Genomic DNA, 27814 nt, shown 5'->3' with positions numbered 1-27814 from the left:
GTGGGTTGCCATTTCCTACAAGTGGCTATCTGCATGAGAATATTTAAAACTCATCACACATGTAATAATACTGCCTAATTGCTGCCCCAAATGTGAAAGTACACCTTGAGTTAAAGCTCATTATGCAGAACGAGTCTCTCTAACAGCCTCTCGCCCAGCAAGGCCAAGTGGGGAAGGAGAGTGACTTCCTGCCTCTGATTGCTTTCACCCTGCCTTAGGAAAGCACACGGCAGACCCCAGTGAGCCAGCAGTGCAGACAACCTTGGTTGTGACCCCTTTGGCTCTAGCTGAGAGACAGGCACCAGAGCCCACTTGGGGGTTGGTCGATGAGCACAGGGGAGGGGAGTCCCTACTAGGCATGGCCATAGCGAGGTCCAGACATACAAGGCCAGAGCTCATGGATCAGCCTCCCACTCTGTACCAGCCAGGTCTGCAGACATGACCCGTCCAAGTCCCTGGGGCTGTACTGATCAATACACTCTTCTGCTAGGGGAACGTTGGTGAAAGAGCATCTAAATCCACATGAAAAAGTCAAAAAGAATGCCCTTCTAGGGCTTCACCTCATCCTGGAGCCTCACTTAACAGTCTGTATGCCCAAGGGACAAAGGACAGCTGGATGGTCATTTCTCCAGGGCCTAAGACCAGGGGCACCAGCCCAGCTTTTCCTTTGTCTTATTTTCTGTCTGAATTTTGTAAATGTAACATATATTTTAGGTTATCCTTAAACAGACCCAGGACTTGCTGTGTTGTTGACAACACCCAGCGCCTGTTTTCTCACAGTGACAAATCCCAACATGGGAAGCAGTGTGACAGCCCCAATATCACCCCAGTACTGCCCTGTTACCAAATGTGTTCCTGCTGCGTGGCCCCCAGAATTTGGCCCACAGAGCACAAAAGTCTAGGGCCTCAGGAGCCCTTGCCTCTGACCTTCCTTCTGACCTAATAAAGATGTGGCCTGTTCAAACTCAGACTGTGGTGGAAGGCATGGTGGATGGACTCAATCTCACACACTTGCCAGGAGAGCTGTATCCATCTGAGTTGGCCTCTTAACTGGTAATTTTATCATCTAGTGATAAAGCCTTTAAAAATGACTTAGAATGACCTCAGCATCAGTTAATTTTTAAAACAGACAATCTAAATAGAAAGATACATCCCTGGATACAGTCATTTATTAAATTCATTAACTCCTAATAGTGCATTCTACAAGCTGAAGAGTGAAGGGTGGCGTGTTACCCTACATGTGTATTTTATGCACTACCCTGCACAGGATAATTAAGTCAGACCTCTGCTGGACAGGGGAGAGAAAAGCCTCCTTCTAAATTCTCACCATATGAGGAAGACCTGATTCCACTTCATGAAACCACTTCAAAAATGAAAATCACCCAAATCTTTAGGGACTGTTACAACCCAGAAGATCCTGTAAATTTGAAAAGTCTCAAATTTGAGCCTGCTGACTCATGTCCAAAATCATGAAACATTGCAGGGGAGCATACAGACATAGCAAAAAGAAAAAAAAATCACAAGTTGGCATACAAATCCCAGCAAGAAAGCGACAAATGATTGCATCTAGAAAAATGAAGAAAGGAGGGGTGCTGACTGTGGAGGAAGAGTCATGGAATGACCATGGCCCCAGTTACTTTTTAAAATCCTCCACAACTGATCAACAGAGATGAAATCATATTCATTTTATTAACATTCGATGTCCCACAAACCTAATTCTGGATCCTAAGAAATTATTGGCACCCAGTAGCTGGTACAAAGAAATTCAACTCTAGGTTTTCAACTACTTTAGAGATACCCTGTTTCAATAAGCATTCATGGAAAATGAAATCTCTTTAAAATATATATATATGTAACATATATTTTATATTATCATATATAATAGATATTAATTCCCAGGTGGCACAAATAGTAAAGAGCTCTGCCTGCCAATGCAGAAGATGTAAAAGATGTTGGTTCGATCCCTGGATTGAAAAGATCCCCTGGAGGAGGAAATAGCAACCCACTCCAGTATTCCTGCCTGGAGAATCCCATGGACAGAGCAGTCTGGCATGATACGGTCCATAGAGTCGCAGAGAGTCAGACACAACTGAAGCAACTTAGCACACTCAAGGATATAATACATATCAGGATATGTTTATAACATATATACATATATATACACCGAATAACATTCTGCTGTATAATGTATCTTCCAAGAAAACGTTTAAGCCTCCCTAACCAGGAAATGATGCGAAAAATATCCTGCCATAATTTTAGTGATTACGTCTCTTTATCATAGACATCATAACTAATTGGAAAGTCTCTCATTTTAGCCAACTGTGACTGGGAAACTGAATTTTTCTTCCATTGTCCCACCGCCCCCAAATGGCTGATGCAATTTAGTTCAGATATTCCCCAGGGGTTTGCCTTTCCAGAGGTGCTTATGTCAGCTCCAAAGAATGTTAAAGCAACTCTGAGGAAGAGAGTGGCACAATCAAATGGAAACCACTTCTGCACTCCAACTGCTTTACTCCCACTTACGAAGATGATGATGGCATGTATGATATACTTTACAGCTTTAGCTACCACAGATCAAATATACTCAGCTCTCACGGGACAGATCATTTCTCTTTTATACATATTTTAGCTAAGTTGTTTGAACACTGTAGTTTCATCTGAAGATTACCAGAGATAATACAAATTACCAGCCTAGAAAATAAGTGGGTGCCTCATTTGTTTCGACAAGGAGTGAGCCATGGAGACATGTACACATGTACAGAGGAAAGTAAGGCTAAGCAAGAGCAGGCAGCCTCTTTGAGGTCATCTGAAGACCCCCTGTAGATAAAAACAAAAGAGAAAAGCACTGCCCTGCAGGGCAAAGTGGACTACAGTCAGGTTTATAGATCCTAGGAGGAGGTTAATCCCACTTTATTGAACCCCATACTTTTACAAAGATGTCAGTTAAGGGGCAATAGGCAAACTGCTCTCCAAAGGATTCAGTGCGAAAAAGTATTTTTTAATACTACTTGACTGGGGAGAATAAGAAGGAGGGCTGGCTGGCAGGTGGGGAAAGTGTCTCTGAAGTACTCATAGAAATCATTGGAAATGTGAGACTTCCAGGTGACATGGTATTGAAAGTGTTAGTCACTCATGTGTGTCCAGCTCTTTGCGACCCCGTGGACTGCAGCCCGCCAGGCTCCTTTGTCTGTGAAATTCTCCAGGCGAGAATACTGGAGTGGGTAGCCATTCCCTCCTCCAGGGGATCTTCCTGACCCAGGGATCTAGCCCAGGTCTCCAGCACTGCAGGCAGATTCTTTACCATCGAGCCACCAGGGAAGCCCCAAATGACATTATATAAGTGAAACTTGCCTGTAATTTTAATTTGTGTGCAGTAGAAATCCCTACTCATGATGCTATTGGGAAATACAAAACATTCCTCCTATTGAGAGAGAAGCTGGCTTCTCATAAACGCCCTCACCTCTAAGCTATTTCCAGTAACCTCTCGGGGTAAGCACTGTGCTGTCAGTCTTCTCCCCATCAGGCCTGTCCTTCCCACCCTGGTGAAGAACCCCAATAGGAATCCTTCTGCATGAAGCATCCAACCACCCAGCCCAGCTTGGGCAGTGACTGCCCCGTCACTCTACAGACCCCACTCATGAGAACCCTGTACACTAGGGACTGAGAGCTGGACCAATAATACATCTTCATGGGCACAAATTACACCCACACACCTGGGCCAGGCTAATTCTGAGCAGGTTTGGCTCTTACCTGCACATTCCCCCGGGGCAACACTCAACAGTACATAGTAAGTCCTGGCTCTACTGGAGTCAGCTGAAGGAAGCTGATTCAGTTTTAACATCTCCATAGTCCTGTGAAATGCGCATAACTGTTCCTGATGTGCACATGAGGACAGGTGGGTGTCTGTTTATACAGACACTCTAAATCACTTGCTTCCTGAACAGAGTAATTCTTTGATAAATTGGTCTGACATTTGGTATAAAGTCCTGCAGGCCTCAGACAAAGTGATTTAGAAAATAACAATGTCAGTTGCTCTGCTCTTTCAATAAATAACCCACCAGTAAAACACAGATAATAACTGACAATCATACTCGTACTGTAACTAATGAGAAAAGATAAAGCAGCAAATGGACTGTTTATATGCATTTGATAAATTGCGTGCCCTGGATATACCCATGAAAACTAAATGTGTGTGGTGCTGGTTCACTGAACTAAAACAAATATTTACCACTGAGATTTAGGATTGAGAGTGATATTTACATTTTATTTGGCAACTATTTTGATGCTATGTCTAATACACAGTGGAAAAGTCAAAAACCTACCTCAACTTCCTGAGTACGAAAGCATTATGAATGAGAAAAAAAAAAAGAATCACATCAAACAATAGGAAGGAATGTAAACATTTTTGATAATTGCATCAAATTTTCATATTATAACATTAGAAAGGTCATAGGCAGACATTTTCCTTTAAGTTACCAACCATCACTCCCTTTAAAAGGTCCCCTCCCTCGTTCACTAAGTTCATGAAAAGAACGTTAGGTTCTTGGGGGAGTAAGTGAAGTGTGGGAAAATCTGAGGGCCCTCTGGTGATCTGTGTCATTACTGTGGAACAGCTGGCAGAATCGTGATTAAACCCAAATATACAGGCATAATTATTATCTCTGAGAATTTTAAATGACTAATTTGCTGTGACACTGGTCCAAAGGGTGAAACTCAATGAAAGTCCTGAGATGACATCAGAGAACAAGAATAAAAGACCTTCTACATTTCTGCAAAGAAATTATTTCACCTTGCAGCTCCAAAATAGCTTCAAGGGGTCTAAAACCTGAGAAGGACATGAGTTTATGGTCCTGGGATATAAAATGAATAGCACTGTCATGGCCCATCCAGGTGATTAAAGGATTATAACCACCACAAAGAAATCCCCCTTCCTCACGGCTGTCTGCTTGTCCTTGTCTGTCCATCCAGGCTGGGTTCTGGAGGAGCGACTGCTCAAAGAGAAAACCTGAGTCTGAGATCTGTTCCAGGAAGGGTGCCCTACACCTGACTTTCTCTCCCGGGAATACAACAGATCTATGATGCTGCATTTGTACTCTGACCAAGACAAGGGTGTCTTCCCAGACTCAAAGCCACCCATTCCCTTGACCTCAATAGCAAAATGATCAAAACACCTGAGCTAGCCAGGAGTGGCCTTCTGAACGTCCAAACAGGAGAGAAACAGAAGGATTATGGATTCAAAGACAATAGAAACACTATGAACAGGACAGGCTGTGAAGCAGACATACGTTCAGATCCTGCCTCACTCACTCACCCACCAGTTGGCCTGGCACAAGCCCCTCAGCTTCTGAGTTGCAGCCCCCTGATCCACAAAACAAGACCGCTGCACCTACCTTGGAGGATGGGTGACAACAATTCGCAATAATGTGGCAGTGTCTGGGATATTAACAGGCGCAAAGAATGACTCAATAAATTAAAATGTACACTTTTGTGTCCATCTCCAGAGGTTTATAATATTGAGATGTCTCAAAAACATTGAGAGAAACAGGCTTATAGAAATAATGATATGCTTAAAATTTCAGTTATGTGGCTCTTGTGCATTTGAATCATACCAAGTAGGCCCAAATGAAGGGAGACCAATTGCCCTTGGGAACAATAATTATGAAATATTTTCAATGCATGCAGTTTTATTAGTCTTACGGATGAAGAGTGGCTTAGAAAAAAATTCAATGAAATGTGAAAACATGAGTTGCAGGCACGTCTCTGTTTAAAGGTCAGGCTCCCATTCTCTAAGATTTAGTGACCTTGTCTATTAAAAAAAAAGATAATACTTACACCACAGAGCTGTCTGTGCAACCAGTGAACCAGTGAGAGATGTTTTGAACCACTGTTATCAATTACACATCATCTAATTCTAAGTAAATTTAAGTTTCAATTATGACTCACTATATTCTCTTAAGTGGACTAGGCCTGCTCTGAACAGGTAAAATTTCTTCATAATCATTAATTTACAAGTAGAAAACAGTCAGAGAAACCCAGAGAAGGGTCACTTCATTGAAACACCAAGTAAGGCCCTTGCCATCTTGGAGCATATAAACCTCTCCCTTACAGAAAATACAAATCATACTGGCCCAAGGCCCAGTCCTGTCTGAGCAGCACGAACTCCAAATTAATCAGGTAAGCAGCTCCCAGGACCCTGCGAGGCACAGCCCCTGCTGAGTCCTCCAGTCACCCTGAGGCCACACACCCCTGCCCACACGCTTCACTCCAGCCCTACATGAGCTCCTTCTCAGGGCTGCAGCAGCCAAGCTCCAAAATTCTACACATGCTGCATCCTCTGTCCCTGAAACCCCCTTCCTCTCCCTTCTCTGACTAACATTCACTGCTCTATCAGCGCCCGGTTTAGATTAGACAATGGTCCTCATGGGCCACCTCCCTGTTCCCAGTCCCTCCACGTCAGAGATGTGTCTGCTGTGTGGTCTACAGCCCCTGGGCAGCCCCTAGCAGAGCCCTGATGTCACCGGTCTGCAGCAGCTGACCACTCTCCAGCCACTTGACTACACTCCTGCCAGTCCCCAGGGCTGGGGCAGGGTGTCTTCCCCTCCACACCTAGGGCCAGCACGGTGCCCGTTCTGAACCAGGTACTCAGTGAGCACCTCCTATGAAGAAAGAATCACTCAACCTCTGTGGCTTCTTTTATGTCAGCTGCAGATTCCCAGTTAATTCCCCTTTGATTCAGAACACAGGCTCTGCGTCCTGGAAGTTTCAGGGGATGGTGAAATGGGCAACTGCTTTAGTGTGACTTCACCTGGGGCAGTTACAGGAGCGGGGCATCAGCAGAGATGATGGCAGAAGACCTTGGAGGGAGCAACCAAGGAGGGCTGGTGGACCTCTGCCTGACAGCCGCGCTCCACGGCTGCTAATGCCCTGAGTCACCCCAGGGAACAAACGAACTTCATGACTTGGCTTGCCACAGCTGGCAGATGTCTGATGCAAGATTCAGAATCTGAGAGAAGTTGAAGTTGAACTCCAATCAAAAAATTAAAGTAACAGTTACATTTTACACTAATCATCTAAGAATAATAGCAGCTACCGGTTTCTGAGTGCTCAACATGGGCCAGGCACTGTGCCAAGCCGACTGCATCTTAGCTCGCTGAATTCATCTAGTAGCTGTGTCAGGAAGGCACAATCAGCACCCTGATGACCTACCTGGGAAAACTGGGGCTCAGAGAGGTCACATTACTGTAAGTTTACACAGCTAGTAAGAGACAGGAGGATTTGAGCTCAGTTTTGCCCAGCTCTGGAGACTTCTTTTTCAAACTGGACAAATCAATAATTCTAACAATATTTACATTAGGGGCTTCCCTGGCGGCTCATTCAGTAAATAATCTGCCTGCAACACAGGAGACCCTGTTTGGATCCCTGGTTAGGAAGATCCTCTGGAGAAGGAAATGGCAGTCCACTCTGGTAACAATATTTACATTAGTGCGTCACATTGGGAGACTCCAGCATGGCTGGGGAACAGAAGAACTAAGAACGTGCTCTAGTCTTGGGGTTTAGACCTGGCTCCCAGTCAAGGGGGGCCACCCCATGAGAGGACAGAGGGATGGGTGAGGTGAGAATGAGCAGAGATAGTTGGTTGGGGTCTCCTCGCAGGTCCAGGGAGGTGGAGCGGGCGGGAGATACTGAGCTGTTTCTAGATTAATGAGGTTCCAAACAGACAGACAGATCCTGGTTCTCTCCACCAAGCACTGTGCAGTGCTCAGGGTCACTGAATGAGTTGCTCCTAGGGATGCTGGGGGCCTTCTCTGACTGGCAGCATGGCAGAGCTCCACACACTGTGTTAAATGCACCGAGTGAACAGAGGACCAGTGAGGTATGTGAGGACTGGAGCATCTGGGAGAAAACACAGGGCTAACTCCCTACTGGAGATGGAACACAATGGCTGCAGGAAATGGCAAGGGATTTGACACACAGCCCAAAGGCCTCCCAAGAGGCTCTCTCTACCACTGCATCGATCCTTCATGCATCTGAGCCTCAGCTTTCCCATCTATGAAAGGGGAAATGTAAATACCTGCCCCACGGGGTCTTTGTGCAATTGGACAGCAAGTCCATTTGTCCTGCGCCTGGCTCTGGGAAAGTAGCCGGGACACCCACCAGACATCCTGACCCCTCCCTACCCCACATGGCGCTCCAGGCTTCAGAACCATGGCCAGCAGCTCTGGTGACAGCAGTCTCAGGAGCAAGCCCCACTGAGGAGCACTTTGTGGGCTCTGGACCAGGCACTGCCATCACACCTGTCTGCCACCACACTCTCTGAGGCTCACTTCAAAGTGGAGCATCCAACACTGACATCAAGGCAATACACAGAAGACCTGGTGGCTTTGGCACCGGCCATCTCTCTGGGAAGCCACGGCCACAGACTTCACATGAAATTTTCATTAGCTGCACAGCAAGACCTGCTGCAGTTCCTCCCAGCCCTGCCATTCAGCTCCTTCTCTTTGAAAGAGCATCTTGGAAAGTTAGCAATAAAAGCTCCCTCACTGTGTCCCTGAGAGCATCTTAGCAGTCACCCTGCCTGCCCTCCTCTGCATCCCGAGGCTCTGGCCCTTGGACCACATATATAGCAGATGCTCCCACCAATGCCCCAGAAACAAATCTGGTCAAGGTCTTTAGTCCACTTCAAAGCAATGATGTCACCATCAGAATCTGAGAGAGTTCCTTTGAAATCTGTAACTTCTGAAGTGATGTTCCCCCTACGGTAAAGCACAAACAAACCTGCCAATTAGACCCACACTCCCCAGCCACAATTTCCCTCTGTAATCACTGACAAAGCTTCCACAGAGAATGGGAGCAGTGTTCCCTGTCCCAGGTACAGCCACTGCTATAACTAACTGGGGCTCACCACAAGCGTAGAACAATCTTCCCACACTGACTGACGACCCCCCATGGGACCTATACTCCCAAACGCTGTTGGATTCAATCAATCCTGAACCATGGACTAATAATCCTGGAGATGGGCTGATTTTCCTCTTACCTGACGAACATTTCTACAACTCTGTGATGGATGGAAGCCAGTCTCTCACCCTCAGCACTGCCAAACAGAGGCCTGGTCGACTCAGGTGACTTAGAGAAAGAATCCCAAAGCACCTTAGCCAGGCTCCATGCTTGAGAACTTGCTCATCTGACCACTTGGACAGGTATTTGATGGACTTATGTCATATGAAAAGACAGCATCCAGAGATAAGATAACCATCCTTATACCAAGGTCAATGTGTTTGAGTCTTGTGATAGCTGTTCAGCCCCAACTCTTGGGGATCTGTGTACTCCACAAACATCTAACCATCCTGCTGCCTTCCAGGGGGGCAGTTTCCATAATCTGCCTGGGGCACCCACAGAGACAAAGCAAGGCTGAAGGAAGCTGGGGCCAGAGGCTCAAGGACCTTGGTGTCTGATGAGATGTCCACACCTAATCTCCAGGCACTGAGGAACCACTGAGGGTGAACTTGAAGGTGGCTCCCATCACAGTAGTGCTTTCTGAAGGTGCTGGGCTGACTAAGTGTGGGACAGGTTAGAAAGAGTCAATGAAACCAAGGACACCAATGAAGAAGTTCATTTCATGTGTGTACAATTATCACTTATGGAGCATTTGCTGCATGTCTGCCTTTGTGCTAAGAAACAAACATGAGTAATACTCTGCCCTTACTCTCAGAAGCCCATGGTCTGGCCAGTGTAGAGGGAGACAGAAATGTCAGCAGATGGAGCATAACAATACCTGGCAATGTGGTCATTATGAAAAAGAAAATAGCTACAGAACACAGAGGAGGAAGCCACCACTCATTCCGGGGAACTAGGGCTGACTCTACTGAGGCAGAGGGACCTGTGCTGGGTCCAGATGGACAAGGAGTTTTCTAGGCAAGGAACATGCAGTGGGTGGGATGAGGAGCCAACAAGTGCAATGAGCAGGACTCTTTGCTGCAACAGCCCTCAACTCGGGCAACAAGAGAGTAAGCCTGAGCCCAGAGGCAGCCACAGAGAGTGGATAACAGGATGTCTGCTTTGCTCAGGGTCTCTGAAGCCCCCATGGCCACACCATCCGGTCTGCTACTTGCTCTGAGACCAGAAAGCCTGGAGCTGCTGTGGCAGATTACTGGCATCACTATGATCAGTCCACTCCAGTTGGAAGGCTGAGCAATGGCATTATGTCTGGAGGGGCCACACTCACCCATGGCATGCCACCCCAGGGATGAGAGCCAGCTCACACCCTGGCCCTTCCAACCAGCAAGTGTTTCCATGCTGCCTGTCAAGAACATATGTAAGTCATATGGGCCATAATTGGAACCAACTAGTCTGTATGCCCGACCCTCTTTCTGTCCTACAGAGACACAGGGCCAGCTTGCTCAACCTTCCTTTATTAAATAAGCATCTCTTTCTTTGGAGGTGAGATCTCTGAGAACAAAGGCTCTGGGAACCAAGACCCTAGAGGTCCCCCCCTCCTACTCCCAGTCAATGATAACAATTAAGGGCCTCATTTAATGGTAACAATTAAGGGCCTCTCACACGCTAGCAAAGTAATGCTCAAAATTCTCCAAGCCAGGCTTCAGCAATACATGAACTGTGAACTTCCAGATGTTCAAGCTGGATTTAGAAAAGGCAGAGGAACCAGAGATCAAATTGCCAACATCTGCTGGATCATTGAAAAAGCAAGAGAGTTCCAGACAAGCATCTACTTTTGCTTTATCAACTACGCCAAAGCCTTAGACTGTGTGGATCACAACAAACTGTGGAAAATTCTTAAAGAAATGGAAAAACCAGACCACCTGACCTGCCTCCTGAGAAATCTGTATGCGGGTCAAGAAGCAACAGTTAGAACTGGACATGGAACAACAGACTGGTTCCAAATCAAGAAAGGAGTACTATGTCAAGGCTGTATATTATCACCCTGGTTATTTAACTTAAATGCAGAGTACATCATGAGAAATGGCTGGCTAGATAAAGCACAAGCTGGAATCAAGACTGCTGGGAGAAATATCACAACCTCAGATACAAAGATGACACCACGCTCATGGCAGAAAGCAAAGAGGAACTAAAGAGCCTCTTGATGAAAGTGAAAGAGGAGAGTGAAAAAGTTGGCTTAAAACTCAACACTCAGAAAACTAAGATCATAACATTCAGTCCCATCACTTCATGGCAAACAGATGGGGAAACAATGGAAACAGTGAGAAACTTTATTTTGGGGGACTCCAAAATCAGTGCAGATGGTGACTGCAGCCATGAAATTAAAAGACACTTGCTCCTTGGAAGAAAAGTTATGACCAACCTAGACAGCATACTAAATAGCAGAGACATTACTTTGCCAACAAAGGTCCATCTAGTCAAAACTATGGTTTTTCCAGTAGTCATGTATGGATGTGAGAGTTGGACTATAAAGAAAGCTGAGCCCCAAAGAACTGATGCTTTTGAACTGTGGTGTTGGAGAAGATTCTTGAGAGTCCCTTGGACTGAAAGGAGATCAAACCAGTCCATCCTAATGAAAATCAGTCCTGAATATTCACTGGAAGGACTGAAGCTGAAACTCCAATACTTTGGCCACTGATGCGAGGAACTGACTCATCTGAAAAGACCCTGATGCTGGGAAAGATAGAAGGCAGGAGGAGAAAGGAACAACAGAGGATGAGATGGTTGGATGCCATTACCGACACAACACACATGAGTTTGAGCAAGCTCTGGGAATTGGTGATGGACAGGGAAGCCTGGCTTGCTACAGCCCATGGGTTCACAGAGTCGGACACAACTGAGCGACTGAACTGAACTGAACTGAAGGGCCTCCTGCTCTTCCTGAGGGCTTCCTAGCCAACGTACCCATCTTTTAAAATCAAAACCCTCCAGGGCAAAATTACCAGCTAAGACCACTAAGCGTCTGCCTGCAATGTGGGAGACCCGGGTTCGATCCCTGGGTTGGGGAGATCTCCTGGAGAAGGAAACAGCAACCCACTCCAGTACTCTTGCCTGGATAATCCCACGGACAGAGGAGCCTGGTAGGCTACAGTCCATGGGGTCGCAAAGAGTCAGACACAACTGAGAGACTTCACTTTCACTTTCACTTTAAGACCATTTCTATGGTAACAAAATACCTGTCAATAAGGACATATTTATTTCTTGTGGAAGAGTACTCAGCCAGCAGAAGCCAAGTCATACGTTTTTCTTTTCAGGCTTTCTTTTCATGTATTATTTGGAAGATAACAGGAATGTTAATAACAATGCAGCCCCCTTCCAGTCTTAAAATCCAATGATTCTAAATATGTCAGATAATAAATCAAATACACTTGAAAGCTCTATGTAAATGAAGTGGGAGCAATTTTCAAACTAGCGAGGACTGCAATGTACTGGAAGAGTACAAGGAAGACCAAAACATTAAGCTGTTTTTGTCTTGGATTTTTATTTTTGCTTCCAATTTTTAAGAACCTAATATGAACACAAACAGTCCTTATATCCTAGATCTTTAAAATTCCTTTCCTATTAAATAACTTTTGAGCATTAAAGAAAGAGTTTAGGGAATTCCCTGATGGTCCAGTGGTTAGGATTCCACGCCTTCACTGCTGAGGGTATGGGTTCAGGCCTTGTAGATCCCACAAGCTAAACGGTGTGGTAAAAAAATAAAATAAAAAAGAAAAGAAAGTCCAGTTGGGTTTTTTTTTTTTTCACGTGATGCCCAGAACTACCAAGAACATTTTGGAAAAGTTTTCCAAGATCAGATTCTTCAGCCAAATTATCTTCTTATGAGAGGTGGAGACTCTGAGAAAGTCCCATACAAAACATGGGAAGAAAGAAAGAAAGACGCAGTAAAGAGGACCAAAGACGCAATGGTGATAATTTCATCCACTCCATAACCACACCTTCCCCATGCCTGGAGCCCACCTCCTTAGAGGCCTGGGAAGGAAGAAGGGACAGCCGTGGCTACCAACATGCATGAAGCCAGGACAACGTGGCTACACTGGGTAGTGCTGGGTCCCACTCATTATAAACAATCTTCTCATTTAGCCAGTCACATGCTCACATTTTCTAGATATCTCAGCTATCCTTAAAGAATGCCCACGACCCATTGTAAGAAGACAAAACTACAGAAAAGCAATAGAGAAAAATCAAAATGGTAACAATGGTTATTAATGGATGGAAGAAAACAAGAGTCTTCTTCCTGCTTATACTTTATTATTTTTCAATTAAAAACTAACATGAATTACTTTCTATATTTGCATATTGTCTGTTCATTCATTCATTTACCTATTCATTCATTCACCTATTCATTCATTCAAAGTTCTATAGGATAGGGAAACAAAGAAAGCATTACCCTAAAATTTTGTTAAGGATTTTTAAAGAGTTTTATAAAGGTTTTTTTTTTAATTTTGTTAAATTACCCTAACAATTTGTCCTAACATTACAGTCAGGACAAATCTAGCCAGAGAGGTAAAATCATTTCTACATGAATTCACACAGCACTAAAGTCTGTAGTATACGATCCATCTACACCAACAGTTCGGACTGAGAACTGGAATCACAGCCCATGGGGCATAAGAAGGAAGAATCTCTTGGGCCATGACCTAAAACAATGACTAAGCACCTTTTCAGGCAGCTGAATAGAGTCACAAGCCCTTCTAATTAGCCTGTCTCCAGGCTGGCACATAGGGTAAGCATTCATTTAGTCCTTTTGTCCTGGCATCCTATTAAGGAATGCAAGATCTGGAATAAGCAGGGGGTGACCCTCAGCTCACTCAGTACCACACAGCCCAAGGCCCCTGGCAGAAATAGTCAGGAGAAGGACCCAGACCTCACAGTAGAAATCGTACATTTACTCACAAGGTGGTGACAGCTCCTGAAACAAACCCAAATTGTGGCTCGATTTAATAAGGCATCTGAGGCTCAGATACTTCATCTGATTTACTGAGAGGATACACAAATCACAGCTAGAATCAGAGGCACCTTGTCAGGACTGCCTGCTGGAATTATTTGGGAACAACACCGCATGGGTTATTTTGGTGTTGCCCATCAAAATCTCATATGTCTGTTTCACACACCTCTCTTTTCACAAAACTCAGTTCTTAACCTCGCTTGGTGCTGAAATCAATGGTTCTGCTTCTGGATGTGAAACATAAAGAAACATAAAAGTCCATGGTAGTTTCTTAACTGGTAACTTTTCTTAACTGGTAACTTCTCTTGACATCTCCACTGCCATTGGCCAAATGATTCCAGGTAAACGTTTTGCAACCTTTATGAGCTTCAGTTTCTTCATCTATAAAATGAGGGCAATGGTGTCCACTTCACTGGGAGGCTTACTTGGAACACATATGTGTTGCACATATGCAAAATGCCCAGCATGTAGTATGCACCAAATAACCAGACATGTCATTGCTTTTTTTTTTTTTAATTGACCACAGTATATCCTCTGCTGAAACCTGATAACAAAATTTGAAAAACAGAATGCTAGTTTCCTCTGGATGAGTCCATTTGCGATGCCGCCGTCCTGACAGCAGACATTTTTAAGAAATCAAATATGGGTAATGGCTGCTTTGGAAAAGCAGCAGCCACTGCTTGGTGCAAAAGTGTAAATAAAACGCCACTTAAGTAATCACATTACTCACAGCTTAACGCATGTGATCCAGAGCTGCAAGCAAGCGTGTGTGTGATGGATTTCTCATTATCTGTTGGCTGCCACTGCAGCTCATCCAAGCGTCTGCAGGCATCCGGACTGGGAAAGTCTACATTAGCTCCTGGTGGGACCCACACTCCTGCTATCAGTGGAAACAGACGCAGCAGGAAGGAGGCGATGCCTTCATAAAAAGGTGATAATACAGACAGATGCGTCTGCTTGGGGAAGAGATGCCAGGTTCTAGTCAGCAGTTAAATGTCCCTTCCTTGGCTCTCAGGGGCTCCCAAAATAGTCTGGGTGAGAGGAATTCCCTAGCTGAATTCTCTTAGCCCCTGCCAGGTAGAGGTGGAGCCTTCTTGGATGCCCTGATATGACCTGATTTCGACTCGGCACCAAGACTAAACAGCAAAGGAGACTAAACACCAAAGTCCAATGCTGGACTAAATCCATCATCTTTCTGAGGAGGGGCTCTGAAATCTCAGCAGACCAGAGCTGCCCTCAAGCACGGGCCTCCCAGGTGGTGCTAGTAGTAAAGAACCTGCCTGCTAATGCAGGAGACACAAGAGACACAGGTTCAAACCTGGGTTGGGAAGATCCCCTGGAGGAGGGCATGGCAATCCACTCCAGTATCCCCGTCTGGAGAATCCTATGGACAGAAGAGCCTGGCAGGCTATAGTCCGTGGGGTCACAAAGAGTCAGACACAACTGAAGTCACTTAGCACACACACATACTCTCACCTGGGGATATGTTGGGTCCTTGGACAATTTACACTCTGGATAAATGCAGAACTTCTAGAAAAGTCACTTCAGAATCCAACTACAAGCATACTCTAAAGATGTGGGTATCTATGGGGGCACAGGCTGGAATGTCCTCAGGGAAGGATGTGGGAGTCACTTCCTCATATGAAATCCCAGTTCACCAAGGTGCCTGCTGCCTTTCCCCACACAGAATTCCCTACACACAGGCAGCTTTGACTGTGACAAGGCATCAGAGACTCTGCCGCTCCACCTAGACCTCCCAGCAGGCCATCTGCGCTGTTATGGTCTTCTCCCCTACCCTTTCTCATCAAAACTTGCTCCTGGACCTTTCTTCAGAGCCGGTAAAGAGGACTGAGGCAGTTCCATTCATATTCAAAAGGGATCCAATCTGAGGTGACAAAATCCTGCCAGAGAAAAACGAGCAATGTTTGGGGAGAAAACCTTGGCTAGCCCTTGAATTTAAAGCATACCTATCAGGTCCAGGCAAAGATGGAAGGTGAGGAGGATTAAAAACCAGTGGAAAGGAGACATCGTACAATATTACAAAGCTTTAGTAATCAAAACAGCATGATACTGGCACAAAAACAGACACGTGGATTAATGGAATGGAATCGAGAGCCCAGAAACAAACCCACACATCTACCATCAATTCCTCTTCAACAAAGGAGGCAAGAATACACAACAGAGAAAAGACAGTCTCCTCAGCGAGTGGTGTTGGCAAAGCTAACACCATGTAAATCAATGAAGTTAGAACACACCCTCATACCACACAAAGATAAATTCAAAATGGTTTAAACTTGTAAACATAAGGTATTTTTCTACCATAAAATTCCTAGAAGAAAGAGAACATAGGCAAAACCTTCTCTGACATAAATTGTACCAATATTTTCTTAGATCAGTCTCCCAAGGCAATAGAAATAAAAACAAAAAATAAATAGTTTGATCAAACTATTTATTTAAAAATAATCAAACTTATAAGCTTTTGCACAGCAAAGGAAACCATAAACAAAATGCAAAGACAACCTATAGACTGAGAGAAAATATTTGCAAATTATGTGACTGACAAAAGCTTAATTTCCAAAATATACAAACAGTTCACACAACTCAACATCAAAAAAAAAAAAAAAAACCAACAAACAATTCAATCAAAAAGTAGGCGGAAAAAAAAAAATAAAATAAAAAAAAAAAAGTAGGCAGAAGACCTAAATAGACATTTCCCTAAAGAAGACACACAGATGGTTAAAACGCACATGAGAAGGTGTTCAACATCACTAGTCATGAGAGAAATGCAAATCAAAACTATAGCGAAGTACCATCTTACACTAGTCAGAATGGCCATCATTTAAAAGTCTACAAACAACAATTACTAGAGAGGATATGAAAAAAGGGAACCCTCCTACATAGTTGGTGGGAATGGAAGTTGGTGCAGCCACTATAGAAAAAAGTATGGCGTTTCCTTAAAATACTAAAAATAGAGTTGCTATATGGTCCAGCAATTCCCTCCTGGGCACACATCCAGAGAAGACTGTAATTCAAAAAGATACATGGACCCCAATGCTCACAGCTGCACTATTTATAATAGCCATGATATGTAAGCAACCTAAATATGCAATTACCAGCAGATAAATGGATAAAGATATGGTACGCCCATATATACATACACACACATGTATAAATGTACATATATATGTACATGTGTGTATATACACACATACACACACACAACAATGGATCAATACACAGCCATAAAAAAGGAAATAATACATTTGCAGCAACATGGATAGACCAAGAGATTATCATACTAAGTGAAATAAGTCAGAAAGATAAAGACATATGATATCACTTGTGTGGGGAATCTTGAACTTATTTACAAAACAGAGACAGACTCACAGATATAGAAAACAAACTTATGGTTACCAAAGGGGAAAGGTGGTGGAGGAGGATAAATTAGGAGTTTGGGATTAGCAAATACAGACTATTATATATAAAACAGATAAACAATAAGGTCCTATTGTATAGCATAGGAGCTATATTCAATATCCTATAATAAATAATGGAAAAGAATATTAAATATATACAGACACACATATATATGTACAACATGTCACTTTGCTATATACCAGAAACACAATATTGTAAATCAACTAGACTTCAATTAAAGGAAAAAGGATGAGTGGAGAGGGGAAAAGGTAATTAAGCATCTGCGACTGGTCTTTAAGGGAAAAGATACAGTGACCAGGAAAATGAACACGGCAGTGTAAGAATATTTTCTCTTTTGGTGGGGAGGGTATTTTTGGCTGTGTCACATGGACCACCAGGAAATTTCCCAAGAATATTTTCTACTACAGACCCAAAATGGAGCCTGTGGGCAGTAGAGCAAAGACCCAGGTATGAAGGAGGTGTTGGGACTCCACTATTTTCTAAAGCAAGATGAAGAAATCGCAATTCAAGCCTGCGTTCAACCTACAAAGGGAAATAACTTATGTCTACTGAATACCTGCTGCCAGGCCAGCACTGCACTCTGCACTTTGCATTGACTATCCTCTATAATCATCACAGTGCCTTTGCAAGAATGGAGACGGCCTCTACAGTTCACAGTACTGAGGAATATGGGTCACAGAGGTTAAGTAACTCGAGCAGCAGGTCAGCTCCAGCTCTGTCAAACCCCAGAGTCCTGGGCTCTTTCCACACACCATGGCAGCCCGGTACTCCCAGATGGTAGAGTACCTGCCAGGTTCTAGGCCATCAGCTCCCAGAGGATGGACTCTACTGGACCCAACTCAGATGCAATCAACATACAAAGCCTCAGAACAGCCACTGGTCAAATCAGAGCTGGTAAACGGAGTTTTTATGATTCTCTTGGAAACTTGTAATTTAATTATTTTGAAGGCAAATCTCCTTCAAAATCTTAGAGGGAAGCTAAGCCTCTGGGATAAGATGTGGGTGAAGCCAAAGTATGGAAAGGGTGGGGAGAAAAACTGAAATCCTAGGAGACACCCTGGGGTTGGGAAGACAAACTTATTACACCAGATATCTGGCGGTTTCTGAGCCAGAGTCACGGCTAGAGGACAGAGGATGAAACAGGATCTTTCCCCATTAGACGTACAACACTGAGAAGGTTCCAGGAGTGGGCAGTTCCCATCATAAGTGAGAGCAGCTTGCTAACTGCACCAGCTGGTAGTCGGATCCATCAATCACCCCAGACTAACGTGCTTCTTCCCTGGCTAACAGCCATGAGGGCCATGAACAGATCCTATGCCCTCATTTATGGGAAAGCACACACCTTAGCAGGTGGCATAGTGGTAAAGAGACACAAGAGATGCAGGTTCGACCCCTGGGTCAGGAAAATCCCCCAGAGGAAGAAATGGCAACCCCCTCCGATATTCTTGCCTGGAAAGCTCCACGGATAGAGGAGCCTGGTGGGCTACAGTCCATGGGGTTGCAAAGAGTTCAGCCATAGCTAAACACATAGCACAACAACACGCCTTAACAAACCTGAGGCCCAACTAACTAAAAGTTAGACCCAATTTTGATTTAGGTCACTGCTTGCCTTCCTGCTGGCCCTTGCATTCTGCTACACGACCAAGGGACCCAAATGGCAGAACTGGAGAAAATACTGAATAAACTATGAACACACACTCAACCACATTCATGCTTATTAACAATGCCTCTCTACCACATTATTCTTGAATCTTTCACAACTAAACTCTACCTGGGAACGTAAATCCTCCTCACCATTATGTGAACAAGTCTCGTAATAACAGTAGCAGTTCATTACTGAGCCATTTTAGGTTCCATTTCTCCAAGAAAATAAATAACCAGTTTAAAGAGTGTCAGAAAAATGTTCCACTGGCACTCAGCTTAAACATGATTATTTATTAGAAATTATCAAAAGCTACTCACACCTGCGGTAATTCTAAGCACACAAGGGCCTCAGCGAGTTTTAGATTTAAAGGTGGGAAAGAAATGAAAAACACAGAAGTGCTATGGATTTTCACTTTGAATAGATCTTCATTTCTTGGCCTTTGGGGCTGCTCTTGATGATGGGAGCCTCTTGCACCAAATGCTCAGACAAAGAGAACCCTGGGGAAAGATTTATAAGAGGTAGAAGAGAGGAAAATACCACATGGAGAACTGCTAGTCATGCCAGGCAGGGCTCAAACATCCAAATTAGGAAATGACAGTCTTTCTCTATGAAGGGTCAGAGAGCAAACTTTTGGACTTTGTGGGTCACAAACAGACTTTCCCACACATTCCTCTCCCTGTCCCCCTCTAAAAAGGTACCAATCACTCTAAACTGATGACCTCAGGAAGACTTGGCTCTGGAGCTGAGTCTGTCCACCCCTGCTCTAAACAGATTACTTGTCTTAACACTCTTCACCGCCCTCTGTAGGAGACGCTGTCTGTGCTTCCATTTTAAAGACAAAGGGAATGAGGTGCTGAGATATTACGAAAACTGCTTGAGTTCACAAACGTGGCTTAAGGGTCAAAGTACAATGCCAGGCAGGATCCAAGCCTAGGCCCATTGGTTCTCAAAAGTCATACTCTTCCCATTACAACACATGGCATCAAAAACACTCTGAATACGGTAATTCTCTTTCTTGCAGAGAGTGCATTCATATCATGAATAAGATGGGATGACAAAGGAAGTGATGTTTATTGAACATCTAAAGTGTACTGGGCCCTGGCCATGGACTTTACACACGAGAGTGCACAGGGCCAGCATGGACAGTTGTGCAGGTCGCTCACTGTACATGACGCCTGGTCAATATGGTTACTAGTGAGGAGAGGAAAGGGGAAGGGGGCAACCTAGGGGTAGGGAAAAAGTTATTATGGAATTATATGAAATCGTGTGTGGAACTTTTGAAAATTATAAAGCACTATAGAATTTAAAGAATCTTTCATTCAATTTGAAAAAGGCTTCCCTGGTAGTCCAGTGGTTAAGACACCACCTGCCAATGCAGGAGACACAGGTTCGATATCTGGTCCAGGAAGACTGTGCATGCCATGGAACAACTGAGCCCTTGCACCACAACTACTGAAGCTCATGCACCTAGAGCCTGGGCTCCCCAACAAGAGAAGCCACTGCAATGAGAAGTCTGTGCATGGCAGATAAGACAGTAGCCCCTGCTCGCTGCAGCTAGAGAAAGCCCTTGCACAGCAACAAAGACCCGGGGCAGCCAAAAATAAAATTAAAAACCAAGGAAGACTGCCAGGTCAGGAGAGGAGTAGGGGCTGAAATGCCATGTGAACCGCATGCACCAGCCACACCCTGGAGCAGGACTGTGCCCACCCAGAGGGGACTCCTCCTTCCATTTTGAAGGCACCATGGTGGCTGCAGCAGTCCTGCCAGTGCACCTCCCAGAGGGCAGGATGTGAGAGGAAGAGCCTCACCAAACCCCAGGGGAACCTGCAGCCTGGAACAGCAAAAGGAGATCGAGGAGAGTCCAAGTGCTCAGACTCGCAGACCCCAAGAGGGACGTGGGAAGCCAGTGACAGGAACCCAGGGATCGAGCATCAGTCATGGAGGAAAACCAAACTTACCCCACCCTTGAGTCTTAGGATGCAGCTGTGCAGTCCGGAGGAAGACAGACCACCGTTTCACATGCCATGTGAATTAATGGGCTTTATTACTCCAATAGGTGTTAACGATGGAAAATAGGTATTTTACAGGAAAATTTACACAAATTCTATTCAGTTCAACAGACACTTATTGACTCGCTTAGGGAACACAACCTGACAGTTTATTAAAGGAGCCAGGAGCAGCTGCAGAATATCTCTAAGATCACGAAGTTTACATGGTGCAGGTGTCATCCTTAACAAAACCAGAATATTAATCACAAAACAAAATAGGTGAGACCCAGTGTGACTGCTCTTTGGATGTTCCTGAAGGCTCCTCTGCTGTGGTTCTGATTGCTGCCTCCTAGGCCACCATCACCCCTCCCCATCACTCACACGGTAATGGGACCAAGGACCTGGAAGGGCCCCACAGAGCTATCTTGGCATAAACGGTTTGCCCAGAGTTCCCCAGCAGAAGCCAGCCCAGGTACAGCCCTGAGATGGTCCTTATGCACCTGCCTTATTCTCTGCCTCCTGGACTTGGTCATCCTGGTCCTAACTTCCAAGAGACAAGCTGACCTAAAGGTGTCAGAAAGACCCAACACCCAGAGGTCTGCCCCTGCCTCAGCACCTGGGGATACTTCCCAGGAGGGACAGTGCCAGGAAAGGGTCCTCAAGGACCTATGGGACTTCCTTTCCCCCACATCCTACCCAAAGTGGGAGAAAAATACACTCATTATTGTCTTCCCAAGACTGCAGCAGACAAACACCAATTGTTAGGCATTAGTTAACCAGTGAAAGAAACTGCATTTTCTTTCCTTCATCATTTTCAACTACAAGGACAAGATTTTTCTCAAATGCCCCTAAAAGTTCTTGCAATTGTCTTCAGACAGACAGTAGCGAAGAGAGACAGCAAATTGCTCTCCACAATTACTCAGCGCCGAACTCCCTAAACAGCCCATCTTTATGCCGCCAGTGTAGCTGTGTCTATGGACGACTGGTTCAGGCGAGGGCAATCGTTCCCTGAGCCCTCCCCTACTGCTCGATGCTCAAAAGGCAATGTGGAAAATTACCCAGAAAACAGCTGTTTATGCTTTAGGCGGTACCTACATGGAGAGAGGCGTGATGGGCAGGTAGAAGTCACAAGCCATAAAATTGAGAAAATACTATTTTCAAGTTAAATGTGAAGGGAAGTCCCTCTGCAAGAGGTAATCAATAGTCAAGCAGAAGCACCACAGGACAAGACCCTCCAGTGAAGGACAGAAGAAAAGTGGCAAGATCACCTGTGAGTGACAAGTCACTGAGCTACAATAGCTGCATATGGTTGAACTTCACCACTGTCCCCATTCCCCAGGCACTGAAGGGGCTTCACCAGCAAAAGGGAGCCAGCTCCAGCCCCCAACTTCTGGGTGATTTTCTCCTTTCAAGCTCATGACCCTACAACGTAGAGACAGCATCTACATCAACTGTGGTCAATTCTGCTGCTCCAGGCACAGCCCTGTGACATTTTGAAAGAACTGGAAATGGTAGCCATGACTCCCTCCTGGCCATAACCCAAGAATCTAAGAGATTTAGGAGCCCTTGGACATACCCAACCCTGACTTTGCCCCAGTCTTGATAATAAGCTGCCCACAACAGACAGAGCCCAGCACAGCATCCTGAATCCTACTCTAGGCTTCCTCCATGAAGTTCCTATCTCCCCAACCAGGGCCAACTCCTTCGCTCATGGCTGTGAGAATTTGGTCCAGTGGCTGGAAATAAGGGTCTGTAACCAACGAATAGACACAGGATCTGGAAGCAGTCAGAGGTTCTCATCACTGGCCTCTCCTAGGTTTCTAAGACCAGGAAGTCATTTGCTGCCAAGCTTGGACAGCAGGTTACTTTTAAAAGGGAAATATGGACTCATAATTATTTTAAACATACACAATTCCAGACCAGGTGATTGCTAAGCACTGAAGTCTACCATATTTTACTCCAAACTTCCCAGTCTTCTGGACTGCAGCTGGAGAACAAGATGCAATGCCTTTGGAACAAGGAAAAATAAAATCACTTCAAAAAGCATTAAGGAGACAGTCAGCTTCACTGATTTATTTCTGAGATGGGAAACTGGGGGAGGAGAAGGTTCCAATTTTCCATCAGTACTGAGCTATTCATAGCAGGAGGCTTGGCTGTCGGTTTGATTGGCTTGATTCAAATTGCAAAGAGCAAGGATGCATCTTCCCCAGGAGGGCAGCACAGCAGAGCACTGAGCTCTGGAACCCAGTAGAGCCCACTCTGAACCTTGGCACCAACACAGTGATTGACTGTGTGACCTTGGAAAGGTACTGACCCTCACTCTTCCAATCAATAAAATGAGGCTATTAAAGGGGCCAACTTCATAGAATTTACAAAGTCCAAATGAGGTAATCCATGTAAAGGACTGAGGAATGCTCATAAAGACTAGACATTAGGAGGGGCAGTCCTAAGATGGTGGAGGAATAGGATGGGGAGACCACTTTCTCCCCCACAAATTCATCAAAAGAACATTTAAACACTGAGTAAATTCCACAAAACAACTTCTGAATGCCGGCAGAGGACATCAGGCACCCAGAAAAGCAGCCCAATGTCTTCAAAAGGAGGTAGGAAAAAATATAAAAGACAAAAAGAGAGACAAAAGAGGTAGGGATGGAGCTCCGTCCCGGGAAGGGAGTCTAAAAAGAGAGGTTTCCAAACACCAGGAAACACTCTCAGTGCCGAGTCTGTGGCGAGCCTTGGAAGCACAGAGGGCAACATAACTGGGAGGAAAAATAAACAAATAATTAAAACCCACAGATTACGTGCCCAACGGTAACTCCCCCAGCAGAGAAGAACCTTCAGACGCCTGCACCCGTCACTAGCAAGCAGGGGCTGGGCAGGGAGGCTCGGGCTGCATTGCTTAGAGTAAGAACCAGGCCTGAATGCCCCGAGACAATCTGAGGAAACTAACTTGGGCTAGCAAACCAGACTGTGGGATAGCTACCACGAGAAAAGCCCTAACCTAAGACACCATCAGGCCGCCCACAGAACGAAGGACTGAACAGGCTAGCCCGCTGCAGACCAGCCCCCTCCGGTGACAGGCAGCCAGAGCCGGAAGGGGGCAATCTCAGTCCCAGAGAGATATTATCTACCAAACTGCAAGCAGGCTTCTTTGCTAACTCAGACTTCTTGGGGTTCTGGACGGTCACCATCCGCCTGAGAAGGTGTGCAGGTTGTACACCCAGAAAACTGAGCGGCAGGGACGTGGGAGGCGAGAAATCGCAGAGGCCGCGCTCACCAAACACCTCATCACCTGAGCTGCTCGGACCTGGGAAGGGCACAAAACTCAGGCCCAACCAAGTCTGCACATCTGAGGACAACCTGAGTGCCTGAACCTGAGCGGCTTAGACCTGGGAGGTGTATGCAGCCCAGGGCCGGCCTTGGATGGTTCCCGGGGAAGCAACCTAGACCCTGAGCAGTGTGGGCAAGGAGAGCACATGCGCCGTGAGCGGGGGCAGGCCCAGTGTGGCTGAGACACTGCGAGCACTCACCAGTGTTGTCTGCAGCGTCCCTCCCTCCCCACAGCGCCACTGAACAAGTGAGCCTTAAAAAGTGTCCACCACCGCCCCCTTGTGTCAGGGTGGAAATCAGACACTGAAGAGACCAGCAAACAGAAGCTAAAACAGAGGGAACCGCCTGGGAACATACAGGTGCAATAGATTTAAACCCTGTAGTTAGTACCGACTACATAGGAAGGGGCCTATAGATCTTTAGAAATAAAAGCCAGACCAAGGAACTATCCGAAAATGAACTGACCCCACACTGCCCGCAACAACATCAGAGAAAGTCCTAGACATATTTTTACTATTTTTCACTATCATTCTTTTTTTTTAATTTTTAAGTCCTCTATTACTCCTTTAATTTTTATTTTTATAATCTATTACTTTGCAAAAAAAGACCCTATTTTTTAAAGCAAACTTCATATGTATATATTTTTTAAATAATTTTTGTGACTTTTTTTTCTTTTCTTTAATATTGTATTTTTGAAAAATGCAACCTCTACTCTAGATTTGTAATCTTTGCTTTTTGGTATTTTTTATCAATTCTGTACCTTTAAGAACCCAATCTTCAGTACCCATTTTTACTTGGGAGCAAGATTACTGGCTTGACTGCTCTCTCCCTCTTTGGACTCTCCTTTTTCTCCACCAGGTCACCTCTATCTCCTCCCTCCCCCTTCTCTTCTCTACCCAACTCTGTGAATCTCTTTGTATGTTCCAGACGGTGGAGAACACTTAGGGAACTGATTACTGGCTGGATCTGTCTCTCTCCTTTTGATTCCCCCCTTTATCCTCCTGGCCACCTCTGTCTCATTCCTCCCTCTTCTCTTCTCTGTATAACTCTGTGAACATCTCTGAGCGGTCCAGACTGTGGAGCGCACATAAGGAAGTGATTACTGGCTAGCTTGCTCTCTCCTCTTTTGATTCCACCTCATCTCATTCAGGTCACCTCTAACTCCCTCCTCCTTCTTCTCTTCTCCATGTAAATCTGTGAACTTCTCTGGGTGTCCCTCACTGTGGAGAAACTTTTCATCTTTAACCTAGATGTTTTATCAGTGGTGCTGTATAGATGGAGAAGTCTTGAGGCTACTGTAAAAATAAGACTGAAAACCAGAAGCAGGTGGCTTAAGTCCAAATCCTGAGAACACCAGAGAACTCTTGACTCCAGGGAACATTAATTGACAGGAGCTCATCAAACGCCTCCATACCTACACTGAAACCAAGCACCACCCAAGGGCCAACAAGTTCCAGAGCAAGACATACCACGCAAATTCTCCAGCAACACAGGAACACAGCCCTGAGCTTCAATATACAGGCTGCCCAAAGTCACTCCAAACCCATTGGCATCTCATAACTCATTACTGGACACTTCATTGCACTCTAGACAGAAGAAGTCCAGCTCCACCCACCAGAACTCCAACACAAGCTTCCTTAACCAGGAAACCTTGACAAGCCACCCGTACAACCCCACCCACAGCAAGGAAACTCCACAATAAAGATAACTCCACACACTGCCAGAATACAGAAAGGCTACCCCAAACACAGCAATATAAACAGGATGAAGAGACAGGAATACCCAGCAGGTAAAGGAACAGGATGAATGCCCACCAAACCAAACAAAAGAGGAAGAGATAGGGAATCTACCTGTTAAAGAATTCCAAATAATGATAGTGAAAATGATCCAAAATCTTGAAATCAAAATGGAATCACAGATAAATAGCCTGGAGACAAGGATTGAGAAGATGAAAGAAAGATTTAACAAGGACCTAGAAGAAATAATGCAATAAATGAGATCAGAAACACTCTAGAAGCAACAAATAGTAGAATAATGGAGGCAGAAGATAGGATTAGTGAAGTAGAAGATAGAATGGTAGAAATAAGTGAATCAGAGATGAAAAAAGAAAAATGAATTAAAAGAAATGAGGACAGTCTCAGAGACCTCCAAGACAATATTAAATGCCCCAACATACGAATCATAGGAGTCCCAGAAGAAGAAGACAAAAAGACAGACCATGAAAAAATACTTGAGGAGATAATAGTTGAAAACTGCCCTAAAATGGGGAAGGAAATAATTACCCAAGTCCAAGAAACCCAGAGAGTCCCAAACAGGATAAACCCAAGGCGAAACACCCCAAGACACATATTAATCAAATTAACAAAGGTCAAACACAAAGAACAAATATTAAAAGCAGCAAGGCAAAAACAACAAATAACATACAAGGGGATTCCCATAAGGATAACAGCTGATCTTTCAATAGAAACTCTTCAGGCCAGGAGGGAATGGCAGGACATACTTAAAGTGATGAAAGAAAATAACCTACAGCCCAGATTACTGTACCCAGCAAGAATTTTATTCAAATATGAAGGAGAAATCAAAAGCTTTACAGACAGGCAAAAGCTGAGAGAATTCAGCACCACCAAACCAGCTCTCCAACAAATGCTAAAGGATCTTCTCTAGACAGGAAACACAAAAAGGGTGTATAAACTCAAACCCAAAACAATAAAGTAAATGGCAATGGGATCATACTTATCAATAATTACCTTAAACGTAAATGGGTTGAATGCCCCAACCAAAAGAAAAAGAGTGGCTGAATGGATACAAAAACAAGACCCCTATATATGTTGTCTACAAGAGACCCACCTCAAAACAGGGGACACATACAGACTGAAAGTGAAGGGGTGGAAAAAGATATTCCATGCAAATAGAAACCAAAAGAAAGCGGGAGTAGCAATACTCATACCAGATAAAATAGACTGTAAAACAAATGTTGTGAAAAGAGACAAAGAAGAACATTACATAATGATCAAAGGATCAATCCAAGAAGCAGATATAACAATTATATATGCACCCAACATAGGAATACCACAATATGTAAGACAAATGCTAACAAGTATGAAAGGGGAAATTAACAATAACACAATAATAGTGGGAGACTTTAATACCTCACTCACACCTATGGATAGATCAACTAAACAGAAAATTAACAAGGAGACACAAACTTAAAATGATACAATAGACCAGCTAGACCTAATTGATATCTATAGGACATTTCACCCCAAAACAATGAATTTCACCTTTTTCTCAAGTGCACACGGAACCTTCTCCAGGATAGATCACATCCTGGGCCATAAATCTAGCCTTGGTAAATTCAAAAAAAATGAAATCATTCCAAGCAACTTTTCTGACCACAATGCAGTAAGATTAGATCTCAATTACAAGAGAAAAACTATTAAAAATTGCAACATATGGAGGCTGAACAACACGCTGCTGAATAACCAACAAATCACAGAAGAAATCAAAACA

At 44.5% G+C, this 27814-nt stretch overlaps 1 protein-coding gene across 2 annotated transcripts in view; it reads right to left on the bottom strand.

Moving 5' to 3' along the window:
• SPOCK1 (SPARC/osteonectin, cwcv and kazal like domains proteoglycan 1) overlaps positions 1-27814 on the bottom strand; it is a 589026-nt gene that overhangs the window by 345299 nt on the left and 215913 nt on the right. The window contains exon 3 of one of the 2 annotated variants that reach the window (XM_018050345.1): positions 4323-4331. The exons of the other annotated variant lie outside the window; for it this stretch is intronic. Within the exon in view, the coding sequence (XP_017905834.1) occupies positions 4323-4331 (9 nt within the window). The remainder of the gene's footprint in view (positions 1-4322; positions 4332-27814) is intronic. 2 annotated transcript variants of the gene reach the window in all.

This window comes from Capra hircus, chromosome 7, assembly GCF_001704415.2.
Source record: "Capra hircus breed San Clemente chromosome 7, ASM170441v1, whole genome shotgun sequence".
Taxonomy (NCBI): Eukaryota; Metazoa; Chordata; class Mammalia; order Artiodactyla; family Bovidae; genus Capra; species Capra hircus.
The sequence above is the reverse complement of the archived record's forward strand: the minus strand, read 5'-3'. Positions and strand labels throughout refer to the sequence as shown.